This window comes from Ambystoma mexicanum, chromosome 6p, assembly GCF_040938575.1.
Source record: "Ambystoma mexicanum isolate Mex_15411 chromosome 6p, UKY_AmexF1_1, whole genome shotgun sequence".
Lineage (NCBI taxonomy): Eukaryota > Metazoa > Chordata > Amphibia > Caudata > Ambystomatidae > Ambystoma > Ambystoma mexicanum.
In genome coordinates, this window is record NC_090935.1 from 95,602,864 (window position 1) to 95,622,898 (window position 20,035).

A 20,035-nucleotide genomic window follows, 5' to 3' on the forward strand; every position below is an offset into this window, starting at 1 on the left:
AGGCATAGATTAGGTGCAGATTGCTAGGCATAGATTATGTGCAGATTGCTAGGCATAGATTAGGTGCAGATTGCTAGTCATATATTAGGTACAGATTGCTAGGCATAGAATAGGTGCAGATTGCTAGGCATAGATTAGGTACAGATTGCTAGGCATATGCTAGGCATAGATTAGGTAGAGATTGCTAGGCATAGATTAGGTGCCGGTTGCTAGGCATAGATTAGGTACAGATTGCTAGGCATAGATTAGGTGCCGATTGCTATACATAGATTAGGTGCAGATTGCTAGGCATGGGTTAGGTGCAGATTGCTAGGAATAGATTAGGTGCAGATTGCTAGGCATAGATTAGGAGCAGAATGCTATGTATAGGTTAGGTGCGGATTGCTAGGCATAGAGTATGTGCAGATTGCTAGGCATATATTAGGTGCGGATTGTCAGGGATAGGTTATGTGCAGATTGCTAGGCATAGATTAGGTGCAGATTGCTAGGCATAGATTAGGTGCAGATTGCTAGCATAGATTAGGTACTGATTGCTAGGCATAGATTAGGTGCAGATTGCTAGACATAGATTAGGTGCAGATTGTTAGGCATAGATTAGGTACAGATTGCTAGGCATAGACTATGTGCAGATGATTACGTTCAGGTTGACATGGCTATGACATCATGCACTGTCCCGCATGTTGATGCATTGTCCATGCAGACACCTGGCTCCAGCACATCAGACAGATTTGCCATTCCTCTATTCCGGGGTTTACCATGGATGGCCCTCTTTCTGAAAAACTTTCCCTAGAGAATTTCCTTGGAGGGGAATTCCTTGGCAGACCACTTACTTTGAAATATTCTTCTGGCACCACAAACCACCATCAAGAGTTACTCTGCACCACAGGGACGAAACCGGATAGTCTAGAAAGTCTGTTTCCTCCGGCAGACCCATGGAGTTGGCATAGAGTCAACCAGACTTTGCGAACTGAGGACTTAGGGCGTGCTGTGCATTATAAGAAATTAATAACAATAACAGAAGCCAGTCAGGAGAGGACCCTAACTTGTAAATGACTCTGCCCAATTTCTACTCGTGATTGAACACCAGAGTCCAGTGGACCAATTCTGGTAAGCAGAACTGGTGCTGCGGAATTAATCAAACACAGGGTTAAGGCACCTGTGGCGTGGCAGGATGCTATCTCTGCTCCCATTCTACTGGACTTTATTTAGCTAGCCATGAGGATCTCTCAGCTCTGGTTCTGATGGCCCTTCAAAGGGTAGTCACATGGCCGATTCTGCCCTGTCACTATAGTGTCAACATATGACTGCTTCAGTCCCATCTATACTGGCATGTCAGTTTCAATGGCCTATCCTAAAATCTCTTGATGCCTCTACATGTCAAGCCCCTGCCTTGCCTCCAGGTGTTTTTCGCAGTTGATATCATACTGTCCATGGGAGTTTTGCCCGCCTCTATCGACACTCACGCTTTTCTGGTCTTGCTGGATGATGGAATACATTAGTGATGGGTTTTTTTAAATGGCATGCAGGGAGTCAGGTCAAGAGTATTTACGCAATCCCAGCTGGTGTACCTGAAGATGAGGAAGCTGGAGATACCAAATATGACAAAGGTGAGTCCTGTGCCCAGCGCCACGATGGCCAAAGTGGAGAGTTGATCTGAAAGAGAGAGGAGAGTTAATGATCAGGGAATGCAGCTTTAGATGGATACAGGACAGAGAGAGGAGAGTCAGTGATCAGGGAATGCAGCGTTAGCTGGATAGATGACAGAGAGAGGAGAGTCAGTGATCAGGGAATGCAGCCTTAGATGGAGACAGGAAAAAGAGAGGAGAGTCAATGATCAGGGAATGCAGCCTTAGATGGATACAGGACAGAGAGAGGAGCGTCAGTGATCAAGGAATGCAGCCTTAGATGGACACAGGACAGAGAGAGGAGAGTCAGTGATCAGGGAATGCAGCCTTAGATGGACACAGGACAGAGAGAGGAGAGTCAGTGATCAGGGAATGCAGCGTTAGCTGGATAGATGACAGAGAGAGGAGAGTCAGTGATCAGGGAATGCAGCCTTAGATGGACACAGGACAGAGAGAGGAGAGTCAGTGATCAGGAAATGCAGCGTTAGCTGGATAGATGACAGAGAGAGGAGAGTCAGTGATCAGGGAATGCAGCCTTAGATGGACACAGGACAGAGAGAGGAGAGTCAGTGATCAGGGAATACAGCCTTAGATGGAAACAGGAAAAAGAGAGGAGAGTCAGGGAATGCAGCCTTAGATGGATACAGGACAGAGAGAGGAGAGTCAGTGATCAGGGAATGCAGCCTTAGAGGAATACAGGACAGAGAGAGGAGAGTCAGTGATCAGGGAATGCAGCCTTAGAGGAATACAGGACAGAGAGAGGAGAGTCAGTGATCAGGGAATGCAGCCTTAGAGGAATACAGGACAGAGAGAGGAGAGTCAGTGATCAGGGAATACAGCCTTAGATGGAAACAGGAAAAAGAGAGGAGAGTCAGGGAATGCAGCCTTAGATGGATACAGGACAGAGAGAGGAGAGTCAGTGATCAGGGAATGCAGCCTTAGAGGAATACAGGACAGAGAGAGGAGAGTCAGTGATCAGGGAATGCAGCCTTAGAGGAATACAGGACAGAGAGAGGAGAGTCAGTGATCAGGGAATGCAGCCTTAGAGGAATACAGGACAGAGAGAGGAGAGTCAGTGATCAGGGAATGCAGCCTTAGATGGATAAAGGACAGAGAGAGGAGAGTCCGTGATCAGGGAATGCAGCCTTAGATGGAGACAGGAAAAAGAGAGGAGAGTCAGGGAATGCAGCCTTAGATGGATACAGGACAGAGAGAGGAGAGTCAGTGATCAGGGAATGCAGCCTTAGAGGAATACAGGACAGAGAGAGGAGAGTCAGTGATCAGGGAATGCAGCCTTAGATGGACACAGGACAGAGAGAGGAGAGTCAGTGATCAGGGAATGCAGCGTTAGCTGGATAGATGACAGAGAGAGGAGAGTCAGTGATCAGGGAATGCAGCCTTAGATGGACACAGGACAGAGAGAGGAGAGTCAGTGATCAGGGAATGCAGCGTTAGCTGGATAGATGACAGAGAGAGGAGAGTCAATGATCAGGGAATGCAGCCTTAGATGGATACAGGACAGAGAGAGGAGCGTCAGTGATCAAGGAATACAGCCTTAGATGGAGACAGGAAAAAGAGAGGAGAGTCAGGGAATGCAGCCTTAGAGGAATACAGGACAGAGAGAGGAGAGTCAATGATCAGGAAATGCAGCCTTAGATGGATACAGGAAAAAGAGAGGAGAGTCAATGATCAGGGAATACAGCCTTAGATGGATACAGGAAAAAGAGAGGAGAGTCAGGGAATGCAGCCTTAGATGGATACAGGACAGAGAGAGGAGAGTCAATGATCAGGGAATACAGCCTTAGATGGAAACAGGAAAAAGAGAGGAGAGTCAGGGAATGCAGCCTTAGATGGATACAGGACAGCGCCCAGGCCATACGTGCCCAGACTCAGAACCCCTCCCCCCACCACTGGAGCACACAACTCTCATATCAGTCACCAGCCGAGCCATGTGCATGTACTCGTCTGAAACTGCACCCGCTTCACTCAGCCTCGTACACATCCGCCATCTGAGGCAGCTTGCCTGCTACACTTAGTTTGATACATTGTGAGGTTACATTAATCCTCAGATTTGTTCCTCTGAATTATGTCATTGTTTTCTGATGTTTTGAAGAGACGCTGGCACTACCGTGTAGCGCCAACTTCGTTTTTCTGCGGCTCGTCTTTTGTGAGACTGGTGTGTGCTTTTGATGCTGTAGTTCAGAGATGTACAACTAACTCTAGTTCTGAGAGAGTGAGTCTCTCCCATGTGAAATCCCTACAGTGGGCTGATGCTGGAGATTTAAAAAGCAGCAGAAATGCCTTTTATATAGGTGCACTAAGGAGAGATCATTTGTTTGCAGTGATATCATTTCAAGAGATATTTCACTATAAGATTGTTTCGAATGCTCATCTTTGTTCTTAGTGAGATGCTTGGGAAAGCACAAAGTGCATGAATTCGATCGACACATCACACAATACTGGCTGAACAGAATGTCTCACCTGTAAGCAACCTTTTTGTTTTGCCACTCTGTCGAGCACAGATTCTCCAAGGAATACTATACATTACAGTAGATGCTCCAGGGAATACTGCACGTTACAGTAGATTATCCAGGGAATATTGCTCATAACAGCAGATTCTCCAGGGAATACTGCACGTTACAGCAGATTCTCCAATGAATACTGCACGTTACAGCAGATTCTCCAGGGAATACTGCATATTACAGGAATACTGTATGTTACAGCAGATTTTCCAGGGAATATTGCATGTATCGGCAGATTTTCCAGGGAATACTACACGTTACAGCAGATTCTCCAGGGAATACTGCATGTTACATCAGATTCTTCAAGGAATATTGCACGTAACAGCAGATTGAACAGGGAATACTGCACGTTACAGCAGATTCGTCGGGAAATACTGCACGTTACAGCAGATTCTCCAGGTAATACCTGCACGTTACAGCAGATTATCCAGGGAATACTGCACATTACAGGAATACTGTATGTTACAGCAGATTCTCCAGAGAATATTGCACATATCAGCAGATTCTCCAGGGAATACGGCACGTTACAGCAGACTCTCCAGGGAATATTGCACGTTACAGCAGATTCTCCAGTGAATACTGCACGTTACAGCAGATTATCCAGGGAATACGGCACGTTACAGCAGATTCTCCAGGGAATACTGCACATTACAGGAATACTGTATCTTACAGCAGACTCTCCAGGGAATATTGCACGTTACAGCAGATTCTCCAGGGAATACGGCACGTTACAGCAGACTCTCCAGGGAATATTGCACGTTACAGCAGATTCTCCAGTGAATACTGCACGTTACAGCAGATTCTCCAGGGAGCCACCCTTATTGTAATAGTGGGGACTTATCCATCTGAAGGAGATGTGCCTTGGTAAGGGACACAGTGTTCTGATTGCCTGTCTGCCCTTATGTTGTGCACATTAAATGGAGCTGTGTCTAAGCTTTGAACTGTCCAGTGGAAGCTGACAGCATCTGGAGCTGCACCGTCCCTCCCTAGAGGTGATAACCGCCTTCGTCTAGCAGTGATCTGCTGGCACCCAACCTTCAGTAAGGGGCAGAGTCTGTGGTTATGGCCGCCTGTCCCTGAGGAGGGTCCGCTGCATACAGGCTTGCATCTGGGCACACTTGCCCTAACTGATGGACGCAGTCATGTGTCCGTCTGTGTAAATAAGTGCCACCTCAGGGTGAAAGGTTACTCTTTTAGTATAAAGATAAAACCGATTTTGTTTATTGAGATTGCATAACATGTCATTTGAGTTCACCCTGTCACAGAATACAGGCTGAGGGTTCAGCATCGCTACCAAAAGGTGAACCATGTGTGCTTGCAGGTCCCTTGTCTGAGTTTAGGGTTGAGCATGCTTGACCTTGAAAGACCACCTTTGCACTTCTTTAAAACTCCTTGAAGCTTCCATATTGTCGCCTGGCTCCACACATACAATCACAATCGGTGATTTCCCACTGACACACTTTGCTCACACACACCTGACAACCTTGCTTCACTCTCTTGTTTCTACTACTGGGAAGTGGGGGCACTGAAAGCCCCTATCTGTGGGATCCTTCCACCCAGCACACAGCCATCTCTCCTTCTCCCCCCCCTCTCTCTCTCTCCCTCTCCATCTCTCTCTTTTTTCTCCCTTCGCCTCCTACTGGCTGCGGATGGAACTGCAAGGTGTCTCTGTTCAATATAGACAGCGCCCAGTAGGAGGCAAAGGGAGAAATGCCTCTAAATGAGACCGGATGGCACAGCACGAGGTCTGCAGTCTCGCTTTCTCTGCCTACAATTTGGCAGGCCTGGAATTTATGGACATGTGCACTCATTACAGGGAGCACCCATGCAGTGTGAGAGAAAGGATGAAACTGCATCTCCCCTGCTACCTCGAGATAGGTGCACTCATTACAGTGAGCACCCATGCAGTGAGAGGGTGAAATTGCATCTCTCCTCCTACCCCAGATAGGTGCACTCATTACAGTGAGCACCCATGCAGTGAGAGAGAGTGTGAAACTGCATCTCTCTTGCTACCTCGAGATAGGTGCACTCATTACAGTAAGCACGCATGCAGTGAGTGAGAGGGTGAAACTGCACCTCTCCTGCTACTCCGAGATAGGTGCGCTCATTACAGTGAGCCCCCATGCAGTGAGAGAGAGGATGAAACTACATCTCTCTTGCTACCTCGAGAGAGGTGCACTCATTACAGTGACCACCCATGCAGTGAGAGGGTGAAACTGCATCTCTCCTCCTACCTCGAGAGAGGTGCACTCAATACAGGGAGCACCCATGCAGTGAGAGGGTGAAACTGCATCTCCTCCTACCTCCAGAGAGGTGCACTCATTACAGTGAACACCCATGCAGTGAGAGAGAGGGTGAAACTGCATCTCTCCTCCTACCTCGAGATAGGTGCACTCATTACAGTGAACACCCATGCAGTGAGAAAGAGGGTGGAACTGCATCTCCCTGCTACCTCGAGAGAGTTTCACTCATTACCGTGAGCTCCCATGCAGTGCGAGAGAGGGTGAAATTACCTCTCCACTACTACCTCGAGAGAGGTGCACTCATTACAGTGAGCACCCTTGTAGTGAGGGAGGACGAAACTGCATCTCCCCTGCCACCTCGAGATAGGTGCACTCATTACAGTGAACACCCATGCAGTGAGAGAGAGGGTGAAACTGCATCTGCCCTGCTACCTCGAGGAAGAGGTGCACTCATTACAGTGAGTACCCATGCAGTAAGAGAGAGGGTGAAACTGAATCTCTCCTGTTACCTCTAGATAGGTGCACTCATTACAGTGAGCACCCATGCAGTGAGAGAGAGGGTGAAACTGCATCTCTCCTGCTACCTCGAGATAGGTGCACTCATTACAGTGAACACCCATGCAGTGAGAGAGAGGGTGAAACTGCATCTGCCCTGCTACCTCGAGGAAGAGGTGCACTCATTACAGTGAGTACCCATGCAGTAAGAGAGAGGGTGAAACTGCATCTCTCCTGCTACCTCGAGATAGGTGCACTCATTACAGTGAACACCCATGCAGTGAGAGGGAGGATGAAACTGCAACTCTCTTGATAGGTGCACTCATTACAGTGAGCAACCATGCAGTGAGAGAGAGGATGAAACTGCATTTCTCCTGCTACCTCGAGATAGGTGCACTCATTACAGTGAACACCCATGCAGTGAGAGAGAGGGTGAAACTGCATCTCTCCTGCTACCTCGAGATAGGTGCACTCATTACAGTGAACACCCATGCAGTGAGAGAGAGGGTGAAACTGCATCTGCCCTGCTACCCCGAGGGAGAGGTGCACTCATTACAGTGAGTACCCATGCAGTAAGAGGGAGGGTGAAACTGCATCTCTCCTGTTACCTCTAGATAGGTGCACTCATTACAGTGAACACCCATGCGCTAAGAGAGAGGATGAAACTGCATCACTCCTGCTACCTCGAGATATGTGCACTCATTGCAGTCAGCACTCATGCAGTGAGAGAGGATAAAACTGCATCTCTCCTGCTACCTTGGGATATGTACACTCATTACACTGAGCACCCACGCAGTGAGGGAGAGGTAACTGCATGATATCTGTGCAATCTAAACTCAGCACCCATGCATCTCTGCCACGAGCTCACAATTGAAAGGGCTGGAAAGTAGTGTATTTGCACTCATTACAGTGAGCACTCATGCAATGGGAGAGGATAAAACGGCATCTCTCCTGCTACTTTGAGATATGTGCACTCATTACAGTGAGCACTCATGCAGTGAGAGAGGATAAAACGGCATCTCTCCTGCTGCTTTGAGATGTGTGCACTCATTACAGTGAGCACTCATGCAGTGAGAGAGGATAAAACGGCATCTCTCCGGCTAATTTGAGATATGTGCACTCATTACAGTGAGCACTCATGCAGTGAGAGAGGATAACACGGCATCTCTCCTGCTACTTTGAGATATGTGCACTCATTACAGTGAGCACTCATGCAGTGAGAGGGGACTGCATGATATGTGTGCTCTCTAAACTCATAGCCACTGCATCTCTCCCAGCAGCTGACACTTGGAAAAGCTGCAATTGAGGGATATGTGCACTCATCACTTGGAGGACTCGTGCACAGAGAGGGGGCGTAGGTGCAAGATAGCTGCGCACTTTACACTCAGCACTCCTACATCTCGCTCTGCTTCCATGTAGGAAGGCTGGAACTCCAGGAACATGTGTGTCCTTGTGATTTGCACCCTTCTCTGTCACTGAATTTGCACAAGAGGCACTCACCCTGTAAGAGGTGCCCTGGCACCTCTCTGTGCCCTCAGCTCAGAGATTCCTAAACTGCAGGATGCGCCACCGTGCATGGTGCTCAGAAGCGCTACCTACTGTGTGAAGCTTGATCTGTGGGATATGGGCGCTCCCTAAAACCAGCGCCCATGCACCTCTCTCTGCCTACTACTGGCAAAGGCTGAAACAGTAGGCAACGTGTAACCCACACAGTTAGCACCCATTTACAGTGCTCAGCAGCGCCATCCACTGCCATGTGCACAGCCTACATCTGGTCCCTACAGGCTCCGCTCACGCATCCTGCTCTGCCTCCTGCTGGGAGAACTAGGAACTGCAGGGCGCACCTGTCTCTGCAATGCCTCTTAGTGGGATGAACTGGGCATGCGGTCGCTACAAGAACCTGATCTTACTACTTCTATGGGAAATATAAGAAATCCCTAGTTGGTATAGTCCCAGGAGGATAGCTCAGTGGCAACGTGCTCGCCTTGGAACCAAGGGAGTAACACAGGTTCGATACCTGGGTCCGCGCTTGGAAATCTCTGGGTATAAAGCGCATTATAAATAACCAATCATATCATAGAAGCAAAAGGAATGGATTCCACTCCAAATCGCAGAGATGTGGGAGAGTAAGGCTCTCTGCGCACAGGTGATGGGGCCATTCCTCTTATTCTTACTGTACTCTGCACACAGAAGCGCGCACGCGCACCCACCGCGACACCAGGGGCCTGAGGGTCCACCCTGGGACACGGGCATTCACTGCATGGCTATGGGCAGCAGGATTAGACCTACTTTGGTTGCAGGAAGGGTCGTCCACATTGAAGACACACGGTGGGTTGTCCATGGGCGGTGATCCCTTCACCCATTGGATGGGCTTCCCGACCCAGTTGATCAGCTTGCTGATCCCGTTGTAGAATCCAGTGACCTGCGGGAAGAAGAGAAGGCTGGTATCATCTGGGCAAGGTGCAGGGGTCATTTGAAGACATGCCTTGAGAGATGTTGCCTAGTCCCTGTGTGGGGCACCATGCCTCCCCCACAATCTTGCCTCCCCCATGATCTTGTCTCTTGTTTGGGCACAGTGGGCTCCCTACCCACATCAATTGGGCCTTTGTCACATGTTGATGTCTGATTGGCAGGAGGTGGCATCTCTAAGGTTCACATAGACATGGTGCAGATAATTAGGAGTTGGTCATGGAATCGCACTCACACTCAGTCTGGGCATTGCCCAATATGGCATCATGTTATGTTATCTACATTTATAAAGCACACGTACGCAGAGGGCATCTTGGCTTAATCTTGGATGAGACCAAGGTGCCCGATGGGTTGGGCTCCTTATCAAGCTCATTACCTTAGGTCAGCAAGAGCCATAGAACACAAGATGGTTAGACTGCCCTGTTCAGCGCTCTCGTGCGAGGCCCAAGTGGCTGCAATGAGCACTAGACAATATTAACCTTCTATGAGTGAGGAGCCTTCTCTCACTCTGTCCTCTTTCCCACAAGTATACCCCAGGGAGAGCCCTAGATTTTCATAAATAGAAATATTGCAACAATGTCTACCTAAATGTAGCTGCAAAGGTCGTTATCACTCGTATTGAATTCCAGTCAGCCAATCAGAATGTGTCAAATGTAGTCAATAACTACTGGTATGGACTGCATTCCTGATATTTTGACTTCTGAAGCAGCCTGGAAATCAACAGAAAGCATGTCTCTGCATTCAAGGAACACTAATGCAATTTCCCAGCATGTTTACTTTCAACAGGACACGAAGTGAAAGCTAAAACATTGAACAATGCTTCCTCCTTTTAAAAGAAAACCCCTTCACTTTAACATTACACCCAATGCAAGCTCCTGCCAAATCCATTCCAGTGCCACCAAGTTTACAATGAAAATGCTTCCCTCATAAAGAAAGAGAACTTAGATATTGAAATATAACAAAAATCCCACACTCATTTAATAACACTTTTTGTGTCCTTTACTCATTATTATAGTAACATGTTTTACTTCACCGACAAAGCTCCAAATATTGTTCGCTTTTAATTCTTTTGTAGCCTTCCGAAGCTCATCTTCCTTTTTTGTATGCAATTATGTTGTGTTGAAGATTTGTTAAAGTTTATTGTTTAACCATACCATAAATAAAAAAACTATTAACCTTGGGAGGACTCGTTATTTCTTGGTGGCATGTGTACGGAAGACATGGTTATCAGAAGTACGACATGCCGAAGGAGTACAATCCAAGTGTGTTTAGTGAACAGTATATGGGTGAGAAAAATGCCTAATCTAAAACCAAATCTGAGATGGGAGCAAGCTACGACCATCAAAGTAAAGAAAATGCTGTCTAAGTGGTGTCGTGTCAAAGCAAAATGGCCTGCACTAATAATCCTATTGGCAAATCCTTACTCTATATAACAAAAGGGTGTGGGACAATGATATGTATAACAAAAGAGTGTAGTACAAACTGAAATGTCCAAAAGGGCTTCGGTAGTTCAGGACTGCTGAGCTAGTGCACTCCCTTTGCCGCGTTACATCACAGGACAAGGCAGGACAGTGGCATGACTGTGAGCACCCATTGAGTCTGTAGGCATCACGAAGCAGTTTCTTCAGAAAAGCAGGATCCCTCGAATCAATGTCTTTTGCTTGACATCACAAGACTTTTCCCATCCAATGCGGGACTCCCCTTGCCCCGGCTTTCTCGTGATACCCCTTTGTTGGGGTCAATTTCATCTTTACACCACTGTTCAGTCACTTTATCAAAATGTGGGATTCACTTTCCCTTGCTTTCACTTGGCATCGCTCCTCGGGTTCACTGTAGCCTTCAAATCACAGTTCAGTTAAATTGGCCAGTTCTATTGACTTATAACACTCAGGAGCTCTTAATGTCTTCTTAAACAAATATTTTGTTCACTTTCATTGATCTACTCAGGTCCTCCTCCTCCGGACTCAGACCGTACTCTGTAGGCAGTTCGAGCCTCCCTCGATTGGGCGCGAGCCTTCAAACCACAAGCATCACACTTGTTACTTGCAATCTTTTATGCTTTCACTTCAAAGTACTTGCCAGTGCAATACAGAGACTTCCGATAGGCGATCGCGTCTCGCCGGGTCACTGTTATATTGTAGCAAGTGCGTTTACTTTCAACAATCAGGCTTCTCTTTCTCACAGCTGCTGTCCTATGTGCAAACCACAATACTGGAAACAGTTCAGAGGTTTTTACCGGCCTCCTCTAACGAGGCCTTCTGGTATCTGTAGTTCATAGTTAGCATCACTGGGCTAATAATTCCTTAGGTTAACTTTATACTTCGTTTCACCTTTTGTCCAAGACTTTCGACTGTACGAGCAGGGGCTTAACCTCGTATGCCCACCTTGACTATTCGCCTCCTCTCTCGGTTACACTCTCAAGTGCTTCAGATTTCTTTTGTGGCTTCTCTCACACGCACAATCTCAGCATTCTTCATTCTTGCTACAATGTGCTTTCGCTTGCGGTTTCCCGACAACCCAATGAGCACTTCAAATGTTAATGTCCTTTTCAGTTATCAACGCAAGCCGGTCTCCCATTTCACTCATCGGCAGCGGCTGATATAGTTTATCAAGATCTTCCTTCTAGTCAAGGCTTTTGGCCCAAGTCCTCTCACCGCACATGATGGAGGTACCTCAGTGACCTTTTGAAGTAACAGGGAGTTGCCCCTTTGGGATTCTGCAGCGACCTTCACCCCGCTGCTGGTAGGACCACAGCCATTCATTCACCTCCTGGTGCTGTCTGTTCTGCTTCCATGGTTGCGCCGCCTTCCCTGGATTTCCTGCTCTTCTGTTCTGCTGGTCTTGCTCACTTCAGTTGCCCATCTCGCCTTGCTTGTGTGCTTTGCCTCATTCTGGGTGCTCTCAAGCCCTGCCTTTTATCCCAATGGGGAAGGTAACAGGATTCAGGTGTGAGCCGTCAGGATCAAGTGCCGGACCCTGCCTGACACTGATGTTTGGACATGTCAAATGGACTGGCTGTGTGTGAGCCTGTCTTTCCCTGAATCGCTTTGTCCATGCAGCAGAGTGTGTTTAGGAAAGGGGAGAAGGAGTAAAGTTCCAAGATAGTGCATGGAGGGTTTATAGGGGAATTGGAAGGGGATACCACGTCTCTCCTTCGGGTGTCCCACTCCCACTCCCCAGGGACCCCTCATCCAGGTGATCCCCCTGCTCTTGTCCACCCCCGGGATCTGGATTCAATAGCGATAGTGTGCCCCAGCCACCTGGATGACAGATCCCAAGGGACTGCTCGGGGAGACACCATTTGGTTTCTCACTCATGTCCTTAGTCCAGGATAATGATACCTGCCCAAGTCTATAAGGCTATATTAAAAGACCACAAGTTGTTCGCAAAAGTGCCAATAAACTGGTGATTGGATAAAGGAAGTCTGACTATGAAAGCCGAGCTCTTCTATACTATCTCATCGATAGACCAGCCTTAGCGGTGCTGTTCATGGTACAGAAGGGATACTCGTCAGCCAATCTAGCCCATCTCCACATGCTTGTTAGACCGGAAAAGGCTTGTACCAAGCAGGGACTATGGGCACAATGCAAACACAGAGCTCGGGTTATCGCGCTTGGGGTTGGTTAGTCTTTTGCCTCATACACAGGCCTGGTTCATTACTGAAACCGACATGCTTGGTGTGGCCAGAGTAGCACACCGGCCTTTACGTGGCCAGAGTAGCACACCGGCCTTTACGTGGCCAGAGTAGCACACCGGCCTTTACGTGGCCAGAGTAGCACACCGGCCTTTACGTGGCCAGAGTAGCACACCGGCCTTTACGTGACCAAGGTAATGCACCCTGGCTTGATATGACCATGGTAACATGTCCTGCCTTGGTTAGTTCATGGTAACATTCCACAGGTTGGTTAGGTCATGATTTCACGCTCACGCCTGGTTGGTATGGTAACCTGCTCATGCTCGGTTAGTTCGTAGTGTCATGCACCAGTTCACTTTGGTTTAACCACAGCCGCATTTTGGAGATGGTAACCTTGCCAGGCTTCAGTTGGACATAGTAACCTACACAGGTGTTGGTTGTCATGGCAATAAACCAAGACTTGATTTGGCGGTACCTGCTCACAAACCTAGACATAGGGCTTCATTACGAGCATGGCGGAAGCCGTGCCTGTATGGCAGACACAGCTATCGCCATGCTCGCTACGGCACCGCCTCCCACGATTGGGCAATAACCGCCCCATTACGAGATGAGTGGCCCGGTAATTGCCCATTCACGGGAGGTGGTAATGCAGGGCTCACGATCCCCATTCTGCCCCATAGGGCATAATGGGTGTGGGGAGCATGGATGCGTCGATGCCGTTAATAACAGTGTCGGCGGCATTACGAGTTATGCTCGCGGGTGCCGCACAGCCGCCAGGTGAGACCTGGTGGGCTGTCAGGAACCCGCGAGCAGAACTCGTAATGTGGCGGCCTGGTAAGAACGGTGCCAGTGCCTTACCGGCACCGTTCATACCGCGTCTGTCAGCCTTATAATGAGGCTCATAGTCCTGGCAACATGCCCTGTCCTGCTGCGTGTTTTGTATCGTGCTCCAGGCTTGGTTCGTCCATGGGAAGATTACTAAATGCGATGTGGCCTAAAAGCATCATCGCTGCTGCATGCTCACGTGAGTATGATTATATGAGCCCTGGGTTCTCCTTAATGCACTCCCCACACGCATGGTTTGGGAGTGAAGACCTGCACAGCTTTAGTTTGCCCAGTGCCCCTCCTTGCTTTGATCATGTAAACATGCATTGGTCCTGCTTTAAATATGGCAACAAGCACAGGCTGAGTCTGTCCGTGGTAACATGCCCACACCACGGTTGGTTACGCATCTGCTTTCCCGTTTTACCTTTATCTGTACACCCCCCCTTTTCCTAATGTAACTAGCGCCTAGATACCTGAGGGTTCAGTGCGCTGCTACAAATGCTAAAATTATATAAATAAATAAAAATACACCCCGGTTTCTTTAGTCATTGGTAGCATGGTTGGGCCTGGTTGAACCATAATACAATCACTAGGCATATGGTGAGGACTACACGCCAAGGCATTTCCCATAAATGGCAACATGTCCATGGTTACTTTGACATTTCTATTTTTCGATTTGTATTTATTGGAACAAGAGGGACGTCAATTTCGAACAGAAATGACTTACAATAACACATTTACAGATGACAGAGGCATTCCCAGTTCATGAGGGTGTAAAGAAGTGGGACATATACCAGGGAAAAAACTAAACAAACTGAATACAATATATAAGAAAACAGGTGACGTACAAAAGTAACATTAACCTACGGGCCAAGTGCTTCAAACTAAAGAGGAGTACTATTTAAATATACAAAATGACATTAGTTAGCATCACTGGAGGCAGTGGAGGGGTCAGCTGGGGAGGATGGAGGAGAGGGCAGGGGGAACCCCCTCATCAGATAATAAGTTAAGTTTAAGCCGAGCTTTGAAGAGATCCACAGATGGGCTGGTTTTGCTTCTGCTGGTCAGCTGGATCCCAGTGGAGTGGGGCGAGTAGGGAGAAATAGCGGAGGTAGAGGAGGCACAGGGAGGGTATGTGACCATGTGTTCTGTACCGAGAAGAATCGGAAGGAATGGCATTGTAAGTAAACAGAGAAACAAGCAGACAGGTACTGAGGAGAAAGAACATTTAAAGCTTTTTAGGCTCGGAGAAGAAACGTGAAAAGGGAGCTGTTGTACATGGTGAGGCAACAAGCATGCTGTCTGTGGATAGAAGTGGGGGAGTGTCTGGGTAGGTTCTGGCGATTCCAGGTAGCAAAGTTGAAGTCTTTGTCTAGAGGGAGGAAGACCATGTAATAGGCTTGAACAGTAGTCAAGTTTACTGAGCATGAGATAGAGTTATTGTAGAGTGGTTAGTAAGAAAAGGATGTTGAGGCAGTAATACGAGCAGCAGAGGCAGTGGTAGTGATGGATTGTTGCATTTGGAGGTCACTATCAAAGAGGACCCCAAGATTGGGACCCTTGGTCATGGGAACAAGAAGGTCAGGTAGGAAGGAGATCAGAAAATGGAGGGAATGGATGGCATTGGAAGCTAGGGGAAGAGTTCAGCGCAAGGCAGCAGAGAGCCATCCTGTGACGAATTGCAATGAGATAGTTCATAATCCATTTCAAGATGGCTGGGGTGACAGAGGGAGAAGAGAAAAAGATGTGAGTGTCATCAGCAAAAAGGTACATCGAAAGCCTAAGGTTGAGTTACGTCTACCTTGGCCAGAGCTACGGAAGGCGGAGAGCAGAGGTCAGAGGACTGATCCTTCTGGGACACAGACATGGAGTGGGGTGGTGCCAGGAGTTTGTGAGTTCCAGGAGAATTTAAAGGATCAGCCTTACAGGTAGCAGGAGATCCAATTGAGAGCAGATTTGCGGGATCCAAGGTATTGGAGAGTGAGGCGGAGAGAGGAGTAAGAGAGATCCAAAAGGATGAGTATAGAAGAGAGTTTGGAGTGGTGATCGTTAGAGAGAAGGTTCGACACATGAATGAGTGCCGTCTCAGTGGAGTGTTTACTATGGAAGCCAGATTGCAGTGGATCTTCAGGCCATTACCTTCAAGACACGTAATGATCCCATTGCCTACATGCTGAGGTTTTCTTTGTACTTGGCACCATGCCAGGCTCAGGTAATGTACTTGCTCTGACTTCCTCCGGCATCTGCACAATGTACAGGTTTGGTGATGCCAGGGTAACTCAGTGGGCTTATTTTCCCGAGACATAGCGTAAAATTAACATGTGATGGTCATAGGTAAATCATTTATCCATCAATATTACGCTGCACCTAATTTTCACACATTTGCATGGCAGAAAGTGGGTGCGGCTCGTGATTTATGATGCTTCTGTCACTTCCACTCCACTGTGCAAATGTGGCAGCATTTACCCCAACGTGACAATTTCATGGTGGCTTAATCCCTGTGGATTTTTATCAAATCCGCCTGTTTTTTACACCAGCAAAAAGCAGGCAAATTCCATAGGCATCCATTGCTAGATCCGCCTGCCATGTGTAAATAGCTGGAGGTGGTTATGCAAATTGCACTGCGGATTTCAAAATGGAGGCATGAAGGCCATTTCCCCTCTACTTTACACCTCCCTTTTGCTCTTTCCGAAATTTGAAATGATGAATATTCAGTGGCGAGGAACTGTATGGAGTTGAGTGCAAATTGACCAGGTCTCTGCCTTGTAATTTATGGGGATTTAATAAACGAGCCGCAGAGTAAATTATGTTTATGCCGTCAGGGAGAATAAACGACTATAACAAGAGATCACTCCCCAGTATTGCTGCGTCGACATGAAATTGCAACATTCAAGAGGTTGTAGACAGCTGAACATCCGACAAAAGCACGACCACACAAAACATTTTAAGTTTCAGGCATTGCAAGGCAACCAATTCCGATAGCAAGCTGCACCTGCATTGTAGCTTCATGCGGAACAAATAACCACCCATTTAGACATGTATGTTTTGCGGCTTCCTTGTTAATGGAGGAGACACCAGCCCTGTACGCACTCATGAGCAGGTCTCATTTGTTGGACAGGGTGTTGAATTGGTGCACCCAATTTTCCGTTGGCGACCTACTGTCATTCATTGCACTGCTATGATTTTCTTGAGAGAGAGACTTGTGTTTTATGGTGTTCAATATATTTGACCTAAAACATTTGACCTAGTGACCAATCTGGTCGTTTTTGCGTGGGTGAATTGGTCTTTGGGGCAATTTTGTCGCATATATTGCAAAATACCAACCCTGGAGAGCGAGGGTTGCAGGGGTGTCCCCTGCTCCCCATGTTTCATATTTTGCAATATGAAGGGTGCACGGGTGTCCCCTGCTTCCTTAAAATTGAAGGCAGGGGACAGAAATAAATGCATGTGCGTTTAAATTGGGCCTCGAACAGATAAATTGCGGTCAGTTTGTCACGAACAAAAGACATTTGGTCAAATACACACAAACCGTTAAGTACACCCAACACACATCTTCTACCCGACTGCAAACAGCTGGTCATATTGAGGGATAGGAAGGTTTCATCTCAGAAGATTTGGTCAAAGCCAAATCCATTGAATTATTTCAGCTTATTTTTGCAAGCAAATATAGTTGGTGTGGGTAAGGGTAAGTCATTTATAACGCACCTGTACACAAGTTTTTCTACTTAAGGTGGTGGGCAAGTAGGGGCTGTGGGCAGGGTCTTTCCCTGCATATATTTGCGGACAAATAGCCTAAAAGACAAAACTATTCGATGGATTTGGATTTGACCAAATCTCCTCGATGAAATCACATAGAACCATATTGAGAGTCCCGTAAGGAGTTGGCCACCTCTTACCGGCTGTGCTAGTCCTGTGATGTAGGGGGGGGTGGGCCGTAGGAAATGTTATCACACAGTGAGGCGCTCGCTCCTTGGATGCATGCGTGATCTCCGGTGCAAGTGAACCTCCAAGTCTTGCAAGTCCTCATCATAGTAATATGCTCTTCTCACTTCTGTGTCCCTCCAAGTGGTGTTGTGCAGGATCGTGGTGGCAGGTCTAGCCGTAGCTCCACAGTAGGTGAGACTGGCGGAGCTTACTGAAGCTGGTGGAGCATCTATCCATGCAAAGCCTTCGTTCAACCACCAACCAAGTTCTGACCTCTCAGAACCTGCAACTGGGGTTTAGCCATTCACTCATCCGGGCTTGGTCGGAGCTGTCTAACAGGCACAGAGCTGGTTAGGTCATTATGTTTATGCCTTCCGATGAAACATACTCGCACTTGGATTAATATTCATATAGTGCATGTCTTTGGTCAGGCGTTGGTGAAGTGTGCCAACTCATAAAGTTAGGTGGGATCAAATAGTCAAGTAGTGTGTAGGAACAGGTGACAAATCCTCCTTGGTTGGACTTGGTCCATCCCAACTCAGAGGGTTAGGTGGAATCAAATATCACATAGTGTATAGGAACAGGTGACAAATCCTCCTTGGTTGGACTTGGTCCATCCCAACTCAGAAGGTTAGGTGGGATCAAATAGTCAAGTACTGTATAGGAACAGGTGACGAGGAGGACTTGATCCAGCCCAACTCAGAAGGTTAGGTGGGATCAAATAGTCAAGTAGTGTAAAGGAACAGGTGACAAATCCTCCTTGGTTGGACTTGGTCCATCCCAACTCAGAAGGTTAGGTGGGATCAAATAGTCAAGTAGTGTAAAGGAACAGGTGACAAATCCTCCTTGGTTGGATTTGGTCCATCCCAACTCAGAAGGTTAGGTGGAATCAAATAGTCAAGTAGTGTAAACGAACAGGTGACGAATCCTCCTTGGTTGGACTTGGTCCATCCCAACTCAGAAGGCTAGGTGGAATCAAATAGTCAAGTAGTGTAAAGCAACAGGTGACGAATCCTCCTTGGATGGACTTGGTTCATCCCAACTCATAAAGTTCGGTGGGATCAAATAGTCAAGTAGTGTATAGGAACAGGTGACAAATCCTCCTTGGTTGGACTTGGTCCAGTCAGTAGGATAAGGTTTTCTAATGAACATGCTGCTTGAGTGAGACTGGGAGCAGATTGATTTTGGGGAGTGCCAGCTTTCACTTCTGAACCAAAGGCAATAATGCCAATTCAAGCATGAAACTCCTCTGTGCCCCAAGATTCTTTGCTATTTGCACCCAAACAGTTTTAAGACAAACACATAATTCAATGGTTGGTTTATTGGTTAAACCAAGAGTCACTTCTTCTTCAGACAACACTTCTCATCCGGCATGTGTTTCGTGCCAGTAGGTGCTTTCTCAAGGCACGATGTCTTCTTCAGGACATGCTGACATGTTACATAGCTTTGTCTCTGATTGGCATGTGAAACAGGGCTGCTGCTTCCTCAGTTATCACCGGATGTGGTTATCTGCCACAGACACATAACGCCATCCATGCCTGGCACGAACGGCAAAGGAGCTTGGGATGCCCTTGAGTTGCATCCTTACGACACAGAATGGACGCATGTGGTAACAAGCACGGATGCACCACAGCGCTCTGCTTGTCCTTTGCATTGGCTTGCCGCCGTGTCCTTTAATGCTGCGTCATCCAGAAAGTCCCCCTTATGCATGGGGCTATTTCAGAACAAGGCAAACAACATGTGTGCTCTCCTCTGTGAGAAGGAGCAGCTGCTATTAAGTCATAGGCAGCAGCTTTGTGTATTTAAGGATTGCCAACACATTCCGTCTACGCTCCTCCTCACATGCCCGACTGCTTCTCCCACCGCCACCCACTGAGTACTTCTCTTTTGTCTCCTCTTTGCTCCTTCCTCACTTTTTTCTTATTCGTCCGCTCTTCCTTCAAAGATCATGTATGTTATGTTATGTTATGTTATGTTATGTTGATTTATACCACACACGGCTGCCATTTGCATGGTCTCCAGTGCTCATACGTGGTTGACATACTGAACATTGCGACCAAAAGATCATGCCTTGGTAGATTGAAGATCACTCAAACAGCAAAGCATGTTGAAAAACAGCACACCTAATGAACACCTCCACAGACACTACATACCAGTCACAGGGATCTAATGCCAGCCAATAAAACACCACATCTAATCTGCAGACATTATGGTGAAACTGAATATCACCCCCATTAGTAAGGCATTTCAAGGATCTATGGGGCATGTGCCCCTGCAGCCCCCTGAAGCTCACCTATC

At 47.5% G+C, this 20,035-nt stretch overlaps 1 protein-coding gene across 1 annotated transcript in view; it reads right to left on the minus strand.

Annotated features, from left to right (window-relative positions):
* Positions 1-20,035, minus strand: part of NPR2 (natriuretic peptide receptor 2) — a 558,288-nt gene that overhangs the window by 214,990 nt on the left and 323,263 nt on the right. Inside the window, exons 6-7 of the mRNA XM_069626775.1 lie at positions 9,175-9,307; positions 1,569-1,653 (exon numbers count right to left, since the gene is read on the minus strand). Of these exons, the coding sequence (XP_069482876.1) occupies positions 1,569-1,653; positions 9,175-9,307 (218 nt within the window). The remainder of the gene's footprint in view (positions 1-1,568; positions 1,654-9,174; positions 9,308-20,035) is intronic.